The sequence below is a fragment of the Corylus avellana genome, chromosome 10 (assembly GCF_965113065.1).
Source record: "Corylus avellana chromosome 10, dhCorAvel1.hap1.2, whole genome shotgun sequence".
NCBI classification, from domain to species: Eukaryota; Viridiplantae; Streptophyta; class Magnoliopsida; order Fagales; family Betulaceae; genus Corylus; species Corylus avellana.
The window spans coordinates 22,925,974-22,948,491 of record NC_142499.1 but is presented as its reverse complement, the minus strand read 5'-3'; the positions used below and the strand labels follow the sequence as shown (position 1 = coordinate 22,948,491).

The 22,518-nt window shown below is 37.3% G+C and overlaps 4 protein-coding genes across 5 annotated transcripts; 3 read left to right on the top strand and 1 right to left on the bottom strand.

Moving 5' to 3' along the window:
- The first annotated feature begins 547 nt into the window (after nt 1-547).
- LOC132191714 (ubiquitin-conjugating enzyme E2 28) lies at nt 548-3,460 on the top strand. Of its 2 annotated transcripts, none has more exons than XM_059606807.2 (5): nt 548-700; nt 900-985; nt 1,940-2,067; nt 2,203-2,307; nt 3,007-3,460. In XM_059606807.2, exons 2-5 carry the CDS (start codon nt 916-918, stop codon nt 3,148-3,150), a joined length of 447 nt encoding a protein of 148 aa, XP_059462790.1. In that variant the 5' UTR covers nt 548-700; nt 900-915; the 3' UTR covers nt 3,151-3,460. The 2 variants fall into 2 exon arrangements, with proteins under 2 accessions (XP_059462790.1, XP_059462788.1); XM_059606805.2 differs by having other exon boundaries at nt 548-706.
- A 627-nt stretch (nt 3,461-4,087) lies between these two features.
- On the top strand, nt 4,088-9,524 carry TH9 (thioredoxin H-type 9). The gene is made up of 5 exons (XM_059606644.2): nt 4,088-4,298; nt 4,757-4,836; nt 7,485-7,607; nt 8,550-8,672; nt 9,074-9,524. The coding sequence occupies exons 2-5, from the start codon at nt 4,816-4,818 to the stop codon at nt 9,224-9,226; spliced, it is 420 nt and encodes a 139-aa protein (XP_059462627.1). The 5' UTR covers nt 4,088-4,298; nt 4,757-4,815; the 3' UTR covers nt 9,227-9,524.
- A 1,439-nt stretch (nt 9,525-10,963) lies between these two features.
- Nucleotides 10,964-14,560, bottom strand: FER (Malectin/receptor-like protein kinase family protein). Its single transcript, XM_059606643.2, has one exon. The coding sequence runs from the start codon at nt 13,889-13,891 to the stop codon at nt 11,195-11,197; it is 2,697 nt and encodes an 898-aa protein (XP_059462626.2). The 5' UTR covers nt 13,892-14,560; the 3' UTR covers nt 10,964-11,194.
- Nucleotides 14,561-19,064: 4,504 nt separating this feature from the next.
- MAN6 (Glycosyl hydrolase superfamily protein) lies at nt 19,065-22,008 on the top strand. Its single transcript, XM_059606824.2, has 6 exons — nt 19,065-19,440; nt 19,526-19,805; nt 20,166-20,360; nt 20,907-21,029; nt 21,136-21,347; nt 21,431-22,008. Exons 1-6 carry the CDS (start codon nt 19,268-19,270, stop codon nt 21,858-21,860), a joined length of 1,413 nt encoding a protein of 470 aa, XP_059462807.1. The 5' UTR covers nt 19,065-19,267; the 3' UTR covers nt 21,861-22,008.
- The last annotated feature ends 510 nt before the right edge of the window (nt 22,009-22,518 follow it).

Below are 22,518 nucleotides of genomic sequence, written 5' to 3'. Positions count from 1 at the left end.
GGATCTAGTTCTATTGGGTCTTGGGCTCCTTTAGGAGGGAGGAGGTAAAGTTTATTTGGGTCCTTCTATACGATCGCAGGCTTTTAGAATATTCTTAGGTCCTACAATTATAATTTTAAAGTTTCTATGGGTATATATGGTTATTTTTACACAAGGTATGGTATGGGTCACGTGATATGCCCGACAAAAATTGTTAACTGCGGGGTAACATTGCAATACCAATAAATTATTAGAGTAGACTAACAAATTTAATAAATTAGAAGTCATTGTAATTTCTATTTTTTTTGTCTTAAAGGAGTAGTTCAATCGACTTTGAACCACGCCACATGAAACAAATGTCAGTTTGAATCTCTTTCCCTTACGTTGACGTTAAAAAAAAAAATATTCTCCTTCTTATTTAATTTTCTGGTATGGAATTTGTGACTTTGAAAAGTATATGTGAATTAGTAAATGCCGCGAGAGAAAAAAACAAGTTAATACAAAACAAAATTAGAGCATCGCAAAAACAATAAACCAACCGGATAAGAACGAGGGAACATTGAACAGAGACGTTTGGGGGCATTGATATAAAAGGGGTATAGAAGTTCAGGGTTTGGTTTCTCCGACGTTGTCAAGTGCAAGGTTGTGGTGGCGGGCCTGGTGGTCGGCCCTGGATCTGCTTCAAACTTGGAAGAGGCCCTTAGTTTCGGTTTCATCTGAGGTTGAGGTTGTCTCTTATTATTATTATTTTTTATTTTTACATATATATATATTTTTACTCATATACAGTTTCTTCAGTTTCTAGGCTCTGGATTGCGCAAAAGTCAACTTCGTCTGGTTATATACAGAGATTAACGTTGTTTGAGTTTGGATCTCTTGTACGAAATTCCATTTGTGATATGGGTGATTGCATTTTGCAGGTACTGTTGAAGCACCATGGCGTCCAAGCGTATCTTGAAGGAACTCAAGGATTTGCAGAAGGATCCCCCGACTTCTTGCAGCGCAGGTATGTTGATCAACCTCCTTAGTCATCTATGGGTGGAAATTATTCTTTTTCTTTGATTTATGGAATTGATTGGCTATTTGGGCCTTTTGGGTTATTTGGCGTCCTTTTGTCATTTGTTAATTTTTTGATTTGGTTGCGTGCTGTTGTTTGTTTATTTCCTTTTTCCGAACCGAATGGAAGAAATGTTTTTTTTAGGGGTTGAATTCGTGTCATTGGTGAATCTGATAATGATGAAAACAATTCAAGGCAATTAAACCTCAATCCCAAGTTTTTGGGGCCTCTGCATAGAAAATTCTTTTGCATCTTCGTTTTATCTTTGCTCATTTTCTGTATTAAATCGTTGGCATCCGTTACTTCCTTGCTATTTATGTCCAATAATTATGTTGAATTCAGTTGCTGTAAACTTATAATAGTAAATACGATCTGACTTGAAAGAAAAGGGCAAAAACAAAGTATAACCTGACTTATAATAGTAAATACAACCTGCTTATAAGTTTGCAGTCTCTATTATAAGTATGTTCTTATTGTTTCAAAGTATAGTTAACCTCCTATTTGGTTTTATTGACACTAGCTCAATGAAGCCATTGTCTGCAAATGAACTAATTGTGACTGGAAACTTATTTGTGCTTCTTCCAATGGGTTTTTTAGCTAATGACTGCGCCATGCGAAGAGACTCTTATCCTATACTTCTTTTCACGTCAATAGAAACCATATTGAGGCCTTTGCTCTTCTCTTGTACTTCTACACTAATCACTCAAGCAATAAGATAGCTTCTGGGGTTGATTCTGGTAGCTTAAAATGAAATTTTAATTCTCCATCTTATTGTTTTATTTTTATATTTTTGTGACATAAGTTCATCATTTTCCGCAAGGCATGCATTCATGGTTATTAGCTGCTTTATTTATCCATATTCTCGTCTTGGTAAACTTTGAATCTCTTGTCAATTTGTAACAGGTCCTGTAGCTGAGGACATGTTCCATTGGCAAGCAACGATTATGGGACCCTCTGAGAGCCCATATGCGGGAGGTGTTTTTCTAGTTACTATTCATTTTCCTCCTGATTATCCTTTCAAGCCCCCTAAGGTGAACTTTTTGTATGTGCAAATATTATCGTGTGTGTTTGTATGCGTATGTGTATGCACGTGTGCAAATTTGTGTGTAAAAGGCCTTGTTTGTAGTGGTGCATATGCAAGAAGGTAATTGGCTTCTGTTTTTCAGGTTGCATTTAGGACTAAGGTCTTCCACCCAAACATCAATAGCAATGGAAGCATTTGTCTTGATATCCTCAAAGAACAGTGGAGCCCAGCTCTTACCATTTCTAAGGTCTGGCTTTGTGGTACAATATGTTAGTTGCATTGTGTATATTTATAACCATCACTTCTTCTTCTTTTTTTCCTGGAAATAGCATGCTCACATGCATGTACATGCACATCATTTCAACAGGAAAATAACAAAGAGAAAATGGTTCTAATAGTTTTTTAGAACACCTTGTTGCGCCCCTTTGTGCCTTCTAATAAAATTGATTTTGCTCATAGAAAAAATGTTTTCTAGAACACTTTGTGCTAGATAGACCCTCTTTCATTTCCCTCATGCTATTTGTTGTTGTAAATATGGTTTTTTTTTTAAAGAGCTGAGAATGTTACTTAAAAAATGGCTGCACGAGTCTGGATCTTCTATGCATCTAATGAGTAATGAGTGGTGTTTATTGTGCAATTTTAACTTGTGGTTTCTTATTAACTTCCAGAACCTCTAGTATTCTTTTAAGTAATCTGTCAACAATGAAATTTGTGGCTGATATTAAAGCAAAGTTGGTAGGTTTCTAACATCTTTAAAGTTTCAGGATTTGTTTTGGCATTGCTAATACTGACATCGCACATGTGATGGTATTAGTTTGGATGGATTGGGGATTGAGACCCCCAAAAAGAAAAGTATAATTGGTCTCTTTATTCATGCCACAATAGGAACTATAAAAAGAAAAACCATCAACTCTGGAGTACCTAATAACACTTGGATTCATATCAGGTATTGCTGTCCATCTGCTCATTGCTGACTGACCCAAACCCTGATGATCCTCTTGTACCGGAGATTGCCCACATGTATAAGACTGACCGGGCCAAGTATGAATCCACTGCACGCAGCTGGACCCAGAAGTATGCTATGGGATGATCGTTGTTAAGACAGTAGATTTGGATTCTGCGTTACAAAGGAATATGTGTAATCATGCCTTTGTTTTCTCTTCCTGTTGCTTGTTGTTTATTTTGGGGGTGTTGGGAGAAGGCGGAGGGAGGGGGGGTAGCATTCTGGTCAAGAATAATTCTCTGCTGTCAATTTGTATAACCAAAGGTGGGAACAGTTTATCCACACACTTGTTTGAAGCTGTTATATCTGGGCCTATGGCAATGTAGAAATATTCAGTAACGTATTGCAAACTGATTTGAAGTTGCAACATAATTAAGCAAATGAGTGTTGTTTTCAATCTCCCACCACCGGGCTTCTTTACTAAATTTGTGGAAGCCTATATGAGTGTTATTGGCTCAACTGGTAAAGCTTTTGATCGAATCCAGTCATGCCGGGAAAGGGTCTGATGGTGAGAAGGGTTGGAAAAAAGAAGAAAAGAAGAGTTACTAAAGGATATAATATCCCTTCAACCTTATGGTATGGGGGTGTACGTGCGTGTCTTTTGGGATAGTTTTTAACGAATTGGTTTTTACTAAGAAAGTAAAAAAAGTAATAATTTTTTTTTAACTTTTTTATAATTCAGTTATAATTTTTACTAAAGAAGTTTACAAATTAATTTGGCAATTTATGAGTTAATTATTCATTTTTATGAAAGATAAATACATCCTGTATTTTTTTTGTCCGTTGCTGAGGCCGTTGTCGGTTACTAACCGGTTTTCATAAAATGCTTATCAATGTCCACGTACAAATTAACTCCATAACAATAAGTAAGTGCAATAGGTAATCCTAGCGCCCTAATGAACGAGGACCAGGGGGTCAAAGATGGTATTAACTCAAATTGTCGAGGGTCTAAGGGTAATTCCATCAAGAGTCGTTAAGTACCACTACCAGGTTCCTGGGCTTTTCGTTGCACCTTGCAGATCTCTATTTATATATAAAAAATAAAAAAATTAAAAAAAAACAGGTGAAAGCGGTTTTCGTCTTCTCCAATTTAGCTTGAGATATTCCATACGTCGACGTTTAGCTCCCTTGATCAATTTCTGATTCTAGGTCGTCGATTTGAATTTCAAATCCACTTAAATCGCCCAAATTGTGATGGTGCTTACCTGGCGCTTCAAATCGATCTCAATCTAGAGGTAATATGGCTTTTCTTGCGTATACTTCTCTCATTCCTTTCCTTTTCTAGATTTGCGTACGTACTTAGGTTGTTCTGTTGGATATGTGTTTATTGATGTTATTGCCTTTTCGTTCATCATGCTTGGTTTCGAAATTATTGATGTAAGGGCTACGGGGAATTAGCTTTTACTTTGCCAAGCAGAGGTTGAATACGATGTTGTTTGTAAAATATTGAAAGTAGGTAGTGCATATCATCGTTTGGGTTACCGGAACTTCTGGAAGCATAATTTACGTTGATTATCTTTCTTTTTGGGGTCAGATTTTGATTTTTAAATTTATTTTTTCTATTTTTTTTTTGTTATATTAATCTTTTATATAAATTATTTGTAACTCAACGGAATTTCTATGGTTGTGATGAACTTTGGGCATTTTGTATGTGTATTATCTTCGTTAAATTAATGGATTGCTCAACTTTCAGGGTACTGCTGGATTACTGGCTTTTGAGTTTAGCTAGCAGTTTGGATTTTAGACATCAACATGGGAGTTTGCTTGGGAAAGGTAGGTGTTATTGAGAGACTTCTCCAATATGTTGTATGCTCTTGTGGAAATCACTAGGTGTTTGCTTATTTTGATGTTATATTTCCTTTTTTCTTAATTCCGCTTTTATTTTGATTTTATTATTTACTTCTTTCTCCTGATAAAATGTGAAGGCCATAAAATAGTTAAATAGTTCATGAAAAGATGTTGTCCTGACATCCTAGATAAAGCAAAATGTTGAGGAGGGGATCATCTAGGAGAAATGGTTTTGTCTCTCTGTTCTCGTATTTGGAAACTTGGAAGAATCCTGAGTTTTGTCTGCCTTGGGTTTTGCATAAGCTCCGAAATTAGATTGTCTTATGTTAGGTAAAATTTTCAATTGGCAAGTTTTTGCAGATTGGGTAATAGATCCTCTGCACTGGTAAGTTGCACTCTTAATTTTATCTTCTGTTGGTTGCATTCGGACGTAACCCTTGATTTTTTAAAACAAGTTGAACCTTAGGAATTAAATATAACAGCTGCGGATTAATTGGTGCTGAGGTTGAATAATTAAACCATATCAGCTGAAGTAATGCCAGCTGTGGCATGAAAGCTGGTAAGCATAGCAAATGCGCTATTGGTTTGTCACGATTGCTTCTAATAAAACATCTCAGTAGTAAGATTAGTGAATATCTGAATTACCTGTCCGGGCTACTGAAATTTCTAAGATAAACCACATGGAATCCCTGCAGTTTCACATCAACAATTTTTTTTTTTTTTGATAAGTAATAACCAGTCTTATTAAAGAGTTTTACATCAACAATACAATCAACTTAATGTTCAAAATCATGAAAATTATGTGTTTGCTTTAATATGCAAATTCAGCATCTGTGTAGGAGTAATCTACCCAAAAACTTGTAATATCTATTGTAGTATGAAAATCTCAGCTTGAAACTGATGCAGTCAGCTGGCCAAACTTCTTCAAAATACCAGAATATGAAATCTGTAATAGGGGTAGTTATGCCAGGTTTAGTGATCAGTCCATGTTTTGGGAAATTATAATATAATTAGTGCGTTCAACTAGTCTTATCAGAATCTTAGTTTCACATCTAATAACTTATGAATGTAACTAATGTTTGCCTAGAATGTATAACAACATTTAATTTTTTAAGTAATCGCAAATTCATTAAAAAGCGCGAAGGTGTAACCCAAGTACACATGGAATATATAAGAGAGAAACCTAGCTAAAACCAGAAAAGAGATCTAAGAAAGCATGATAGTTCGAAATACTAAAATCGAAGGCAGCAACCCAAAGAAAAACAGTTTTAAAGAATAAAGACTCTGATTCCACTAAGGTCCTCCAACAGTCGTCAAAGCTCTGATCATTTATTTCCCTTCAAAGACATCACATAAGCCAAGGCGAAATCATCTTCCAGACTACATCAACCTGAAACCTATCCCCTGACGCTCTCCAACAGGCAAAGAGATCTACCACACTCCTAGGCATAACACAAACCACCCCCACATTGCTGGAGATAATATTCCGAAGGGCACTTGCAATCTCATAATAGAGTAGAAGATGGTCTACTGACTCTCCATTCATCTTACACATGCAACACGACTCAACAACAATGATATGTTGTTTCCTTACATTGTCCATGGTGAGGATGTTCCCTAAGGCAGCTAATCAAGCAAAGAAAGCCGTTCTCAAGTGAACCTTATTCCGCCAAATACTCTTCCAAGGGAAAGGAGTATTATCATGGGGAACAAGAACATTGTAGTGAGATCTAACATTAAACAACCTTCTCTTGAAAGGAATCCAACAAAGTCTGTCTTCACCACCCCATCTCACTCTAATGGAATACAACAAAGTGAAGAGTGAGGTAAAGAGATCAATCTCCCAATCGTGAGCCACTCTAAGAAAAATAATATTTCACTAATGGGAGGCACTAAAAAGTTCTCAATGGTGTGCCACTGCAACATCCTTAAAACGGGCAATGCTAAACAAGTCTAGAAAAGTTGTCTTGAGGGCTTGATCCCTACATCAAAGATCATGCCATAATCAAATTTTGGTGCCATCTCTTATCTCAAATCTAGCATGGCTAGAAATCTAAGCGTTTAATATAAGTTATACTTGTATTCTCTGCAAATTTGAATGAAAATATAAGAAGAGAGACTAAAAATTATTACATTGTTGGGGTTCTTCCCTGTCAGCCTCCTCTTTCCATTTCACAACAATATCTAATTATTGCAGCATTTTCTGGCTGCATCAGAAACTTTGTACATACTTTGGTGAAGCATATATGAAACTGACCACAAAATTTTTAAGATGGTCACAATGAGGAAGAATTTTAAAGAAAAATTCAACTCAAGGAACAATTGGTATGGTAACAATCAACGGGTTATCACTCCCAAAAAACTTAGAATTCTAGATGCAGTACGAGGTGGTTGATGACCATTAATTCTCTGTGAGATAGCAGGCCAATTTGTCTGTCTACTGCCTGGCAGAAAACTCTTTTCACATACATAGTTCTGTCAATCATTGAGATCTGTCAAAGCCTCAATGTCAAGATTGTGAATTGCATGTTATTCTCTATGTATGACATTTTGACCTTAAGTCATTTACTTATCAAAAAATTTTGACCTTAAGTCATTCTACAAGGAAGTGATGAAGTTCATAATGCTTGTAGCCTCAAACTGATGATGATGATTCTGAAAAGCATTTCGAGTTTGCTAATGGGAATGTGCACCTCATCGCCACCAAGGAATCTTGGGATCAAAAGATGGCAGAAGCTAGTAGGGATGGCAAGATTGTAAGTTTTCCATCACTTTCATTTTTTGCAGGAATGGTGAATCATGTGGAATGATGTATGGACCTTCATTGTCTTTTATGTCATGCCTGTTTGCAGAAGTGATTCTAAATTTTCCCCATGGATTATGCATTACTATATTCATGAATTTGGTGAGACTGTATTCTGCGGTTCTACCTTAAGACCTTGACCATTTCCATTTCAAGAATCAAGCAATCAGATGCAAGCATCATCTCTACATTGCTTGGTCTATTGCTTTTGATCTTGATGACACAGAAATTATGGATATGGGCTCCCAAGTGTGCCACAATCCAAGATTTCAGTGGAGGGGTCTACCAGTTTGATACATTAGACAAAAAATTCCCAGATAATGTTTGTCCAGACAACAAAATGAAGCTTTTATGAGACTTGATTATCAAGAAGTCTTATATTTTTAGTTCAGGATACCCTGCCAATATTTGCAACATATGATCTTATAAGAAGTTGGCAGGGATTTTTCTTCCCCTTTTATCTGGATATAGGATTACAATCCAATCCATCAAAACAGCCTGGAGGTCCATTCACATTGTCATACAAGAACTATGGAACCCTGCCTTTTTGTTTAAAACTCTGTTTTCCTAATGTTATCTAAAATAACATTATGGCCTTATTTCTATTAGTCATTTTGTGGATGCATGAAAAACAAACATGCCCGTGTTCCCTTTTCATCTTCCTGCAATTCAAACACTTGTTGCAGTTCCAATCCCAAATCTTGCATCTTCAAGTGTCTCTCTTTCTCTCTCATGCCGTAATCATTCCTGCATCTGCTGTTACCTATTATATAGGTTCACTTGATTTGCTGCTTCGCCTGTGAAATTTGTATTGGTTATTTTGTGGGTGTTCTTTTACAGGTTTTCTTTTTTTTCTTTTTAGATTTAATTTTAATTGAAGCTTTATGTTCAACAGGTAATTGCAAACTTCAGTGCAACATGGTGTGGTCCTTGTAGGATGGTTGCACCGTTTTATTGTGAATTATCTGAGAAATACCCATCTCTCATGTTCTTATTGATTGATGTTGAAGAATTAACAGTAAGTAAGGAAGTTTTGTCATACTTTTAGAAAATATATGTAGTGCTGCTTAAGGTAGAGTTTCCTCTTCAAACAAGTGCCTCAGCACTGGGCATAAAAGTTCACCATCCAGCTTATGACCTAGAAGGATGGGGATCTCCTGTTATTAGGCTGCCCGAACTGGCCAAGAAAACGGCGCAGCCTAATAACAGGATATCCCAATCCGTCCAAGAAACTCCACCAGCATGACAAACATGCCCAAAAAAGTGTTATTAGAAAGACAGCAAACAAGGATCCCAATAAGAAATAGTGTAAGATGATTATTTCATCTATCTAGTAGACAGCTGGTATTGGGTATCTTTTTATACCAGATTGTGCCTAGTTTATTGATAGTAAAAGTAACGTGCTAATGTGTGTTGCAGGAGTTCAGTGCTTCATGGGATATCAAAGCCACTCCAACTTTCTTCTTTCTTAAAGATGGGCAGCAAGTTGACAAGCTTGTAGGAGCCAACAAGCCAGAGCTACAGAAGAAGGTAACTGCAATTGTAGATTCAACTACCGAATGTCAGAAATAGCCGTTGTGCTTCAGTGCTTGTTTCTATCTAGTCAGAGGGCGCGTCATGTTTTCTACAGAGTTTGTTGTGAGTACTCTGGGTGCTTCGCTGTGTTTTTTTTTTTTGAATTTTTTTGGTGCTCTTTTCCCTGTTTAGTTGGTATGTAAATAGGACAATTACGTGAGTACTTTTCATTTTCTAGATTACTTTTCGGGTTGAAATTCCTGGGGTCTAAACCTGGGAATCAGTTTTCCTCAGCTTTTCCAAAGACTCTGATCGAGAAATATATAATAATTTTCCTACCCACAACTTATATAAATTCCTGTACTACTCAGTTTTCTTTGTTACGACGTCAAATTTAGGGACCAATTTAATAATTTTCCTTAAAATAAATGTCTCAGTGCTAGGCCAAGTCATATCTAAATAATATATATAAAATTACGGCCATTTCGATGTCGAGTTTTTAATATTGCTATCTTGCTGAGGGTTGAATTGATTTGAGATTGTAGAACAAGTCTGAAAAGAACAGCATGCAGAACCGAGTAAATCTAGAAGTTTCTCTTGAGTCCCTCTAAGAATGATGTAGTTATTAAAATCACAATTTGATCAAAATTTAATAATGATCAATTATAAGCCTAATGATGATTTTAATAGTTATATTATTCTTGAAATGACTCAAGAGGAACTTGTAGCATTACTTTGCACATCCGGCAACTAGTCTTTTTGCAGCTCTTTTTTATTTGCTTGGGCTGTCCTAATTAACAACCACACCAACTTTTGAGTGAGTGAACAAACCACAAAGAAATCAAGTTTGATGGTGCAAGACTCCAATAGTTGGACACCCCTGGGCGAATCCGTGTAGCTTTCTTCAATCAAGGGTGTCACTTTTCATGTTCGGATGGTTCGACTACTTGTTCGAATAAATATGAACGGCCTCTTTTTTCATACTAACTATGCAATAAAATAACTAATTGCACCCAATCTAAATTCGTCGATGTTGTAGTGAAGAGATGATATACTCCTTTCCCGATTGTTTCAAAAATGAACTACTTGAATTAAGCCATGTAAACACTTAAAAGAGAGTAAACAAAATAAAGAATGATTGAACCACCTCCAAATTTCAATGATTCCATCTCCTCACCCTTTTGAAGGAATGGCTGGCCACCTCAAAGAGACTGTCAAAGTAGTCAAACCATCCAACCGGCCACTCTTTTAATTTTAAATTTTTTTTTTTTGAAAGCCATTCAAGATATTCTTCTCACACCCACCCACCCACCCACTCACCCAAATTGTATTTGTTGAAAACCATAAAAAGTAAGGAAACCACGTCAATGCCGCTGTCATGCACTAAAAATCGTTTTCCAACAAACAACAATCAAAAGATGGACCCACCCACATGCCATAGACCATAATTCATGGCAAATCATACGCGTCTTCAAATGTTTTATATCATTTTCGAAAGTGAGATCGTCATTCGGAAGAAGTGGACGGCTGTTCTATCCAATTCCATGGGGCTGACGTGTGAGTGGAGATTACAAAATTAGCCGTAATTAAATTGACAAATGAAGATATTTTTGTCAATCATTTCATCAATTATAGACTAGTAATGTTCAACCTACAATGTTGGCGTAACAATCTCACCAGACCTTTGATTTTTAATTTTTTTTTAAAAAAAAAAAACGACGACTGATCCAAGAGTTGGTTAAATTACCCAACGAATATTATGGAATAGTTGTGAAATACAACACTTTTTGCATCAACTAGCATATGAGTAAATAATATTACCAAATCAAGTGAAAGTACATGACATTATTTTTACACTCTTTAGTGGTAGATACAAATTGGAACTAACTTGATCAAAACATATTCATGCCAAAAAAAATAAATCAACAAGTAAACAAATATGAGAAATTAAACAAAAAATTAAAACCAAATATGACTACGTGCTTGATTAAGAGCAGAAAGAAAATTGCCTTACTCAGTGATTGATCAACGTCCTTTCGGGTTCATGATCTGTGAGAACACAGCACTTGGTGTCAACCCATCGGAGTCTTCACTGGCTAGACTCCGACCACCTATGCTCATGCTCATTCCGGTGCTCCTCGAATCCGAAACGTTACCATCATAACCTGGGGATGCATCAGGATCTTTTTTCCCTTTACTGGGCACGAACGGCTCCTCCTCGATGCCGGTTCCGCCGATATCATTGCCGCTCTCCTCTGCACTCTCCTGTAGCTGTAATGCAAACTCAAGGTTCCACAGCACATCGCCCATTGATGGCCTTTCAATGCCCTGATCAGCCACACACTTCATTGCAGTCTCGGCAACCTTCTTGAAGCATTCAGGTGCAATCTTCCCCTTCAGATAAGGATCAATGATCTGATCGAGAATGCCTTTCTTGTGGCAATGTGCAGCCCACTCTGCCAAGCTCACTTGCTCCTTTGCAAGTGTTGGGTTCAGTGCTGGGCGAGCACACAACATCTCAAAAAGAACAACCCCAAATGAGTAAACATCAGATTTATCAGTGAGTTGCTGTCGCCGGAAGTACTCTGGATCCAGATACCCAAAACTTCCCTTAACAACAGTGCTGACATGGGTGTTATCCAATGTAGGACCTGTTTTTGATAACCCGAAATCAGAAACCTTTGCAACCCACTTCTCATCCAAGAGAATGTTAGTTGTCTTAACATCTCGGTGGATGATGGTGTGCTTGGCACCAGTATGGAGATAGTGTAAACCTCGAGCAGCTCCAATGCCTATCTCAAGCCTTTGCTTCCAGGGCAGCGGAGGCTTTTGGGTCTTGTAAAGATGCTCGCGCAGCGTTCCATGAGCCATGTAGTCATAAACAAGAATCATTTCGCAGTTTTCTTCACAATAGCCAATCAATGAAACAAGGTGGCGATGACGAAGTTTCGAAAGCATTTCAATCTCAGTTTGGAACTCGTGTACTCCTTGTTCAGAGAGTGGATTCCCACGCTTGATTGCTACTTTAGTCGTTGCACCATCAATTTCTCCCTTGTAAACTTTACCAAAACCTCCAACCCCAAGAAGTAGAGCCTCGTCAAAGTTCTTGGTGGCAGCCTTGATCTCAGCAAATGAGAAGTGGCGGCAAAGGTTCGAAGGGTGCGACGATGCATAACTTCCTGTACCTGTAGTGTTTGTCTTGGCAGAGCCTGCAGAATGAGAATTGCCATAAAGAGAAAGCGGAAGCCACCCTGAAGGACCTTGACCTTCACTTGAACTTGAGTCTTTCCCTTGCCTTCGGCGGCGGGTAGCAGCAATAAGAAAGAAACCAACAACAATGGCTAAGACAATTCCACCACTAACACCCCCAATGATAATTGCTTTGTGATTCTTTGTTTTACCATTACCAGATGATTGTCTAGCCCTTGATGGATCAATTATATCCTGTATAGGAGCAGGAATGGGATTAGGCCCCGCCAGATTACCATTTGGATCACTAATTTTGAATATCTCTGCTCCATTCAAGATTGCATCGTAATAATTGGGCTTGTCAGATTTGTCTGGATGCAGTTGAACCCACAACTCCTGCTGTGGACTTCCACTTGGAACAATAACCACATAATCCTTATATACCGGAACATAATTTTGCCCTGCCCATCCAACAACATCCGCTCCGGGCTCAGCAGTTTGATTATAAAGGAAGATGTCAAACACTCTTTGATTAATCAAGGTTATATTTGCCTGAACTTCACAGAAATGAAGACGAACAAGGTAAGAGAACCCTGAATCGACGGAGAAAATCCAAGTCAAATTGTAATTGAGATTGATCTGATTATTTGGCCCCATGGATCTGGCAGTGCTATAAACATTCTGTGGTGCAACATAAGTAGGCATATCTGTCGGGTACTTGATCGTCACATTCTGTTCAGTAGCAACTGGAACCCCGATCGCTGCCCCATAGAGGTATGGGGAGTCATCATACCACGACCTATAAAAACCTGTATCTTTGGAGGGCGAGATATCATTTCCACCCACATTCAACCGATACACATTCTCAAGTGCAGAACTGTTGTCGATGGTGAAAGCAGTGGACTGACCCACAACCGGGAAACCATCAATCGGACTACTATAAAGATCACGCATTGACACAATCTCAATCCCATTCACAAAAGCATATGCCTTTGGAGCTTTGGCTGATGGGGTGAAACTTATATCCAATTTGTCACCATTAACATTGATCAAATACTCCTTAACAATGAATGCAAAGTTCAAAGCTTGCGTAGTTTGCGCAGCACTGAAGTTGTTGAGAAGAGTATACGACCCGGCTGTGACAGAGAACAGGCCATCAGAGGCATTTAGGCCCGCATAGGAAGCAGGGTAGAAGTAAAGACGCACAAATTTACGGCCAGCGACAACGGGAACGCTATATGTGAAATTGGCGTAGAAAACCCGAGCAGACATGTAAGGGACTTGAGGGACCGAAGGGTCCTGAGTAGCGGCAGCGGAGGTGTTTGTTTTCCCACCGGCCATCAGATACTTGGAGTTAGCATCCGTGCTCCACTTCCGATCATCGCTATCGATAGTATCCGAGGTTGCCCCACAATCCAGGAGGATTTTCTCGGTCGGTACATAGTTGTCAGCCAGAATTACGTGAATCAATGAAAAGGCCAAGTAAAGACTAATGGGTATGGACAAAAAACCAAGTTTATCCCTGTTCCTCATCTCAAAATTCAAAATTCTAGCCGCTCAGCCACAGATTCAGGACTCAAAACTGGTAAATTTTTCTTTGGGTCTGATTTGGGAAGAGATTGAATAACTGACGAAATCAGTTAGGGCCAAGAAAACGCATAAGTTGAAGCTCGGAGTTGAAAACAACGATTAATGCAAAGATCTGAGTTTTCGAACACTCAAATCAAGATCAGAGCTCCGAAATACTAGCTCATGAAATCTCCAGTTTTCAGATAAAATGATATCAATCTAAGACCCACGCATAACGAAAGAACAAGATTCAATTGTGAACCAAACCCCACTAAAATATCAGATCCAAATAACCAACTAGCTAAAAAAGGAAGAAACTTTAAGAAGCTGACGACCAAGCAGAGATTGGATGAAGTTCTAAGATAGCAGAAAGTGAAGGACAAAGAGCACAAAGAATGAACAGAACAGATTTCAAGCCATTCTGAGCCAGAGAACAGACACTGTGCGGGGATGAGAATTTTACCTTTTTGAGGACCAAAAGCTCAAGACTCTGACTCTCACCGTGCTGAACCGGACGAGTTACGGCTTGAGAGCTCTGGAATTCAGCGATGGCGGAAATGGCTTTCAGTGAAGGCCGGTCAGGTAGCTGGCGTTTTATATTTTCTTACTTTTAACTCTTGCTGTATGTTTAGTTCTGAATAAATGGACTATTTTAAATAACGTTTAAGACTTCCTTCCTTAAAGTGCTGCTGCCTGCTGTGCTGGGATTACAGTGAGATCTGCAAAATGACGGATGTGACCCTCAATTTGGCACTGTATTTGCGGCCCAAAAATCCCTCTATTATGTCTATTTAGCTTATAATAATATTATGCAAAAACTACTTCCAACGACTTATGTAAAATACACTACAATGAGTAGTAGGGGCGGATTTTGCGTAGAATTCAAACTTTACATAAATAAATACATAAATAGTAGAGTAAAAAATTCATCATTGACAACGCCATGGTATGGTAAATAATATATTTTTTTTCTTATATAAAAATGTTAAAAATAAAGTAAGTCCCCTATCTGCCTTTGAATAATCACTTAGTAAAACTTTTTTTTTTTTTTTTTAAATTCATTCTCGACAACACTGTTTGGTTATTTTTATTGTTTATCTTATTGACAACACTTTAACAAAATTATCCGCTCCGCCAAATATTACACATTTGAAAAATATGACCGTTAAAATAAAAAAATTATAGTCCTTGAAAAAGATGAATGTTTAAAAATATGAGTGTCGATGAAAAATAATATTTAAATAAAATAAATAATTTGTTAAGGTGTGTATTAAAAAAAAAAGACAGTCTCAATTATTTTTGTAACAAACGAACCTTTATTGCTTGCCATACGTGAGAATTTGGTAGGCTGGTGACAGATCAGGGAAGAAGGATCCCAGCGGAGAAACGCGTTGAAAGGAAAATGGCTCTACGCGTTTACAGCCTCCTCCTCCCTGTGATTTCCATTTTTTTTCTCTCTCTCTCTTTGCATCTGGACCGTTGATATCAGAACTTAAGGTGGGTCCGAAAGCCCAGATGGATACATATAGCTGTGAACAGCTGACACCGTCATGGTAGGGACCACCTACGTAAATGACATGTATGCATGACAGGTAGGCACGATGGTCATTGCTATCGAACATCCATAGATGTATGTTACATTGTTACCTGCACGTCCTAGGGGCTATATGGTAGAAGTCTAGAAGACAAGAGAAGCATGATCATTTCATGGGTAAAGGTGAAGGTAACCGACACGTACAGTTAGGCCTTGTTTGGCTGGTAAGTACTAAATGGTGGAAAGAATCTGTACGAGACATCCTTTGTTTGAAATTTCTGGTTGAAAACTTTGGTGAAAGGGTATTGATGATCCTTTTAAGATGATGGGCAAAGAGCCAAGAATAGCTTATACTATTGGAAACGGTTGTTGGAAGCTTGATTGCTGCAAACGTTGCATATTGGATGGAAAAATATACAATTGCTCAGAGAATTTATCTTTGCCACTAGTGCTAGAGAAATTGACACCCCAAAAGTTAGGCTTTGCTCACATTGACTTGGTGAATTATAATTATTGGGGTCACGATTCACAGCACGCCATGCTAATTTTTCTTTTTTCTTTTTTTATATAATTTTTTAATATTAAAAAAATAATAATATTTGGCACGCCGGCGTTGTGTTTAGCTTCACCCTAATTATTGTGATAATGAGTCTCACATTAATTTTTCACTATCTGAGATCGAACTCTATAAATGTTGATATAGCATTTCGAATAACTAGACTGGTGATGGGCCACTTGCAAAATAGAGAAAAAATCATTAAAGAGCCATCGGTCTTCGAAAAACTATAAATACTCTGGTGCTTAAGTCAACAAATAGTTCTTTTAAAAACAACGTGAAGAAAAGAGTTAGAAGATGAAAGAAAATGCCTAATTTTTGGGATTGTGTCCCTTTTAAAGTGAGACTCTCAAAAGGTGGTCACTAGATGCTTGTTATGTGACAAACTGCAGTTGCTATTTAGTTTTCATGTAGTGGGCTATATGAGTGAGTCTATTGATAATTATTTATATTTACACCAACAAATAATTATTGTGAGCTTCAATTATAATTTGATTAGTCATTTCAAACACAAATGTTTGAATCCTAATGTGGTTAGAGTTTGGATCAACAACATACTTTCTGAAATCATGGTAGCTAAGTGTAGTTAAACGACATTATTTTGAACAGCCAATCTTGGAGACCTTTGTTTCTAGAATGATTGAGATATGATTACTTTATCACAAATGCTATGTCAACAAGTGTTTACTCTCTAATATAGCAGTTGCAAAATATATATGCTCAGCCTTAAATTGAGCGTAATATATTTGCTTCATGTTTGTCTAGCTGATGATTCTCTGGAATAAGTTGGCAGATAAAACAGAAAACTTAGGAGGTACACATGAACCCAACACAACAACTTCTATTTACCTTAAACCTTTGAGCTGTGAAAATACTTTGTTCTTGCGTTTTCTGTCATTCAGAGACTTTTTGGTCTTGTTCGTTTGCATACAGTGTCCGATGGAGAAGAAAGTGGTTTTGTTAATTAGCTTGACAAAAAAGAAGAAGAACCCTGTTGGCTGTTAGTCTAGCATTCCCTGCCTAAACAACAAACAAGGCAGGAGCATATATGCATTTTGTCCAATAATATTCTTGCAATAGTTACTAGATTTGTGAATTCAAATAAGCATAGAAAAGGAAACTGAAGTATTATTGAGCTGTTTTTGAACTGGTTTCTGTCATGTCTATCATTTGAAAATATTATAACATTTCGAGCAGGAAACTTTCGTGATGCACAAACAACTTTATGAGATTTCACTAGGAATTTGGTCTTATGTGGATGAAGGTCTCATAGTATAAGATACAAAGCATGGCTTCTCTTTTTGGGATCTTTTGGGCATTTGGTTTTTCGAGTGCTTGAAAGTTCAGCATGTATGAGCCATTAGTAAGACTTCTCTACATAAGAATTCTCTTAGGAATGTACATATGCTCCATTTTGTTGACAACATGTTATCCATATATATAACATGGGAAATGTTTTTTGTTTTTTTGCAAATTTTTCTGATTTTGCATAACTGCAGAAACTACAATATATATATAATTTTCTCTTTGTTGGAAGTTTTTAATTTACTTAGATCATGTTTGGAATTGCGTTTGATGAGCTTAAAAGTGCTTTTAACACTCAAAAAGTTTATTTGAAAGAAAAAAGTAATTGTTCGGTAAAAAAAATTAAAAGCGCTTTTAATGGTTTAAAAAACCTAAAAATTGTCAAAAAAAAAAAAACACTTTTAACAAAAACTTAAAAATGAAATTTTTGCCTAAAAGTGGTTTTTTAACTTAAAAGCTCAATTTCTCAAACGGAATTTCAGACAAGCTCTTAAGCTGTTATCTCCTACAATAAATTGTTATGTTTTATGTCATTTTGATTGTAGTTCTATCATTTTGCAGGATGCATAGGCAGCCAGAGCATGTCATGACATTCTAACTAGCTGAAATGGAGACAAGTGAGGTCTGTAAGAATATTACTAAACGGTCTATTGATGAAAAGATTTACTCTTGTTAGGGTGGAAATCCGATGGAGGACCAAAGAGAAAGAAGAATCATAAATGTAAGAAATGCAATAATGTTATTAAACTATTTTGATCCATACTCTATTTATAGAGTGAAGAGTTGCATTGCACTCTTTTGACTATAACCACCATAGAAGTTATCACCTTCCATGGGAATGATTAGTTGTGAGGATGACCAATCACTCCTATAACTTCAAGGTCCAGATACATTACTTACCAAGGAGAATCCTCTGTTCTTTCTCCTTGGAGTGAAACAACTGCATTTTCGTCTTTTGTTTTAAAGTTTCAGAATCAATTGGTTGATGATTGTCAATCAACCCAAATCCAGGGTCAAAACCATGCATCACATTGTGCTTACAAAATCATCTGCATCCCCGACCCCCAACTTGAGTACTCCTAGTGTTGGTGATGCACAGGCATTGCAGAATTTATAAACATGAAGAATTATGTGGGTTTAATTAACAAACATAAAATTGGGAATATTTGATGTTTGTGAAGAATTATGTGGGTTTAACTAACAAACATAAAATTGCAAATAAAATGGAAAATGAATAAGAAAGGCTGTATGTGATGGGACTCATGGGACCATTCAAAAGGGGGGGCACTGATGATTACTGCGACCACGAGGGGTGTTTAACTAAGACAAAATATTCTTCTTTTTCAACTAAAATTTACATTCAAGTTAATCTCAGCCAGTATGGAAGGAATATTGTTTCTGAAAATAAGAGTAATCACTGCTTACCTGAACAGAGTGATCACCGACCTTTCTCGGGAGCGGCTCACAGCTCTGAAACAATGCTCCTCCTCCTCCATCTCTCTCTCTCTCTCACAGTAGGTTCTAGCAGAAAAAGTTGCATAATCTCTTTCTTCTTTCCTTATATAGTAAGAGGCACGACAAAGAAATGTCTACAATTTTCAAAATAACACAATTTATTTTTCAAAAGCCAATGGGTGCAATTGCCCCCCAGTGCACACTATGTAGCTTCGCCCCTGACTAGAACGTACCTTAGAAATGATGTATCTGCAACTTTACTCCTACCCTTCAATTGTATTCTCGTAGGCCATAGCTGAAAGTGAAAGGAAGGCAGTGGATGGAGCAAAGGAAGGATATTGTTGTCTTGGCTTCAAAGTTAGAAACTTGATCCCTTCTTGAGTACTTTCCTTCTGTACTTCGTCACTGTCGGAGAAGAAACCTTCGAGATCGATAAATATAAATGTGTGGTCCATGAGATATGCAAAATGTGGCTTTGTGATCCAGCACCATGGATTCCCAAATAAGGAATTTTGGGTTTCACATTATCTCTCTGGTGGCCATTTTTATGATTGTTATTCAACATTCAAGTTCCACTGCAGTTGATGCCAGTGAAGAGGAGCAATTGGAAGCCGTGGTGGAGGGTGCTGAAAATCATTTAGCATATCCTGGCAGGAGTTATGGGTACCCATTTAAGAATTTTCTTATTTTCCCTTAAGTTAACTTTTTTGTATGTGTATCTGATTGACTATGGAATATATGTGCTTAGGATTGGTGATCTGGGGACGATGGAAGATGATCCATGGCTAATGGTGGGGAAGAAAGGGAACCAATTTGTGGTTAACGACCAACCTTTCTATGTAAATGGCTTCAACACTTATTGGTTGATGGTATTTGCTGCGGACGAATCCACCAGAGGAAAGGTCACGGATGTGTTTAAACAAGCATCTTTGGTGGGTCTAACAGTTTGCAGAACTTGGGCATTCAATGATGGACAGTGGCGAGCTCTTCAGAAAACTCCATCGGTTTACGACGAAGTTGTTTTCAAGGTACTCTGAAATTCTTTCTGGGGTGTCTTGATTCTGAATTTTGCTCAATAACATCAACTTCAAAGAGTCTCCAATACCATTGAGTTGATATATATTCAGATGTTTTGGTCATATTCAGCAGCAACCTCAGTGAAGATACAATTTGTTGGCTAGCTTGAAAGTTTCGCACAATTTAGTATGCCTTTTTTTTTACCTTCAAGCAGTTGTGCTATAAGACTATATAGGTTAATCTTAATTAACTAAATTCGTGTGGGATTTGTAAATTATGTTAAAAATTGTTAGTTCTAGACAAAATGTGTCTGTAAATTCATAGCAATTGAGAAATGTTTATAATTGATCTGGGTTCCGTTTGAAATACAGGCCTTGGATTTTGTGGTGAGTGAAGCAAAAAAATACAATATCAGGCTCATATTGTCATTAGCTAACAACTGGGATGCATATGGTGGCAAAGCACAATACGTGAAATGGGGAAAAGCTGCCGGCCTGAATTTAACATCCGATGATGACTTCTTCTCCGATCCAACTCTCCGAAGCTACTACAAGGCTCATGTTAAGGCTAGTTTCTCACTGTCACTACTATTATAATCATCTTTTGTTTGTTGAACTTGGAAAACGAGCATGAGATGCGTTACTATTCAAATATGTAACATTAGGTCTTGGTCCTAATTACAGATTAATCTCTTTCACATTTCAATCTAATTTTTGTTAAAAAGTAGTATAATCATGCATGTCTGTTAATGAAACATCAATTAAAACTCCTAAATTGACACTTTATAGACTAATATATACTAGTTTTAAATACATTGAAATTTTCTCTTCTTCGATCTTTCTCAAAATCCTTCGGTAGAAATACCATTCATATTTCTTTTCATGCTAAAATAAAAACTTTAAGAGTGTTCTAGTTTGGTTTCGATTTATATAAAACACAATCAAACTTCTAAAGTTTTTTGAGCTCTATTGTGTCCTAAAGAAGTGCATACTTACTAGAATTGGTGACTCTATAACACTCTGTAACACACCTTAAGGATCATTTACTTTTCTGTGTTAGATTTCTGTACTAACAATTTTGTTATAATTTACTTCGATGATTTGACAAATCAGACGGTGCTTAATAGAGTCAATACAGTTACAAATATAACCTACAAGGATGACCCCACAATTTTTGCTTGGGAACTGATGAACGAGCCTCGATGCACCTCAGATCCCTCTGGAAATAAACTGCAGGTTTGTATCTTATTCTTGGTAGCCTTTTAAGGAGTGAATTCTGTTCATTCCCTCCTCATTTCTTAAAGCCTAAAGCCTAAAGGGATTTAGTTTCATTGATTTCTAGTCATGGATACAAGAAATGGCAGTCTATGTGAAGAGCATGGATCCAAAACACTTGGTGGAGATTGGATTGGAAGGATTTTATGGTCCCTCAACACCTGACAAAGTTCAGTTTAACCCAAATACATATGCCCAACAGGTGGGAACTGACTTCATCAGGAACCATCAGGTTCTTGGTGTTGATTTTGCTTCTGTTCACATTTATGCAGACTCTTGGTGAGTACTCAGTAACTCAAATATGATGAGATCAGCTAGCCCTTTTCCCCCTTATGATAGACATGCTTATAATTGATTTGAAGGATTTCACAATCAATCTCGGATGCCCATCTGCAATTCACAAAGTCATGGATGGAAGCTCATATAGAAGACGCTGAGAAATATCTTGGGATGCCAGTTGTGTTTGCTGAATTTGGTGTATCTACAAAGGACCCTGGCTACAATTCCTCATACCGGGACACCCTTCTCACAACAGTATACACAACCCTCTTGAACTCTACAAAGAAGGGAGGGAGTGGGGGTGGGAGTCTTTTATGGCAGATTTTTCCTGAAGGGACAGACTACATGGATGATGGGTATGCAATTTTTCTATCCAAATCTACTTCAGCAACAAAAATCATAACCCTTCAGTCCGCAAGACTTTCAACCTTCAACTCCAAGTGTTCTTGGAAGTGTCGTTGGGGCTGCAAGAAGCATGCTTGGGAGACATTACTTTACTCTGATGAACTGTAAAATTAAACATGAAAAGAAAGAAAAGGTCCGAATATGGCGGAAAAGAGAAGATACTGATGATAATGTAGCCATTCGGTTTCTATACGCAAAGACATAAATGTTAATTTCACTATTAAGAAAAAATAAAAAAAGCTATTGACAAACAGGAAAGAAATGGCTGATAGTTATTGTGACTTGTGTTCTTGTGATTCATTCATCAGATCTTTTATTGGTTTATATTCCGGACTACGTTCATTTCTATGGTAATCGATGAACCGTGTTGCACCTGTTCTGCTTCAAAATGACGAAACAACTGGGCAGAATGAGTCCATTTCAGGAATAGAATAGAAAACAATAGTAACAGTTCATGTTTTATAAAGAAAGAGAGGAAATATCATTAAACAATAGTAACAGTTCCTGTTCCACTACAACATATATACTACAGAATGTCCCAAGAAATATGAAAAGATGGTATCGGTATAAATCTTATTGTCGATTCTGATCAAATGATTTGGTCATGGCATGGGGACGCCTTCTGAATTCTCCTTCAGTCAGATGTATCCTTGGTTTATATTCCGGACTACGTTCATTTCTATGGTAATCGATGAACCGTGTTGCACCTGTTCTGCTTCAAAATGACGAAACAACTGGGCAGAATGAGTCCATTTCAGGAATAGAA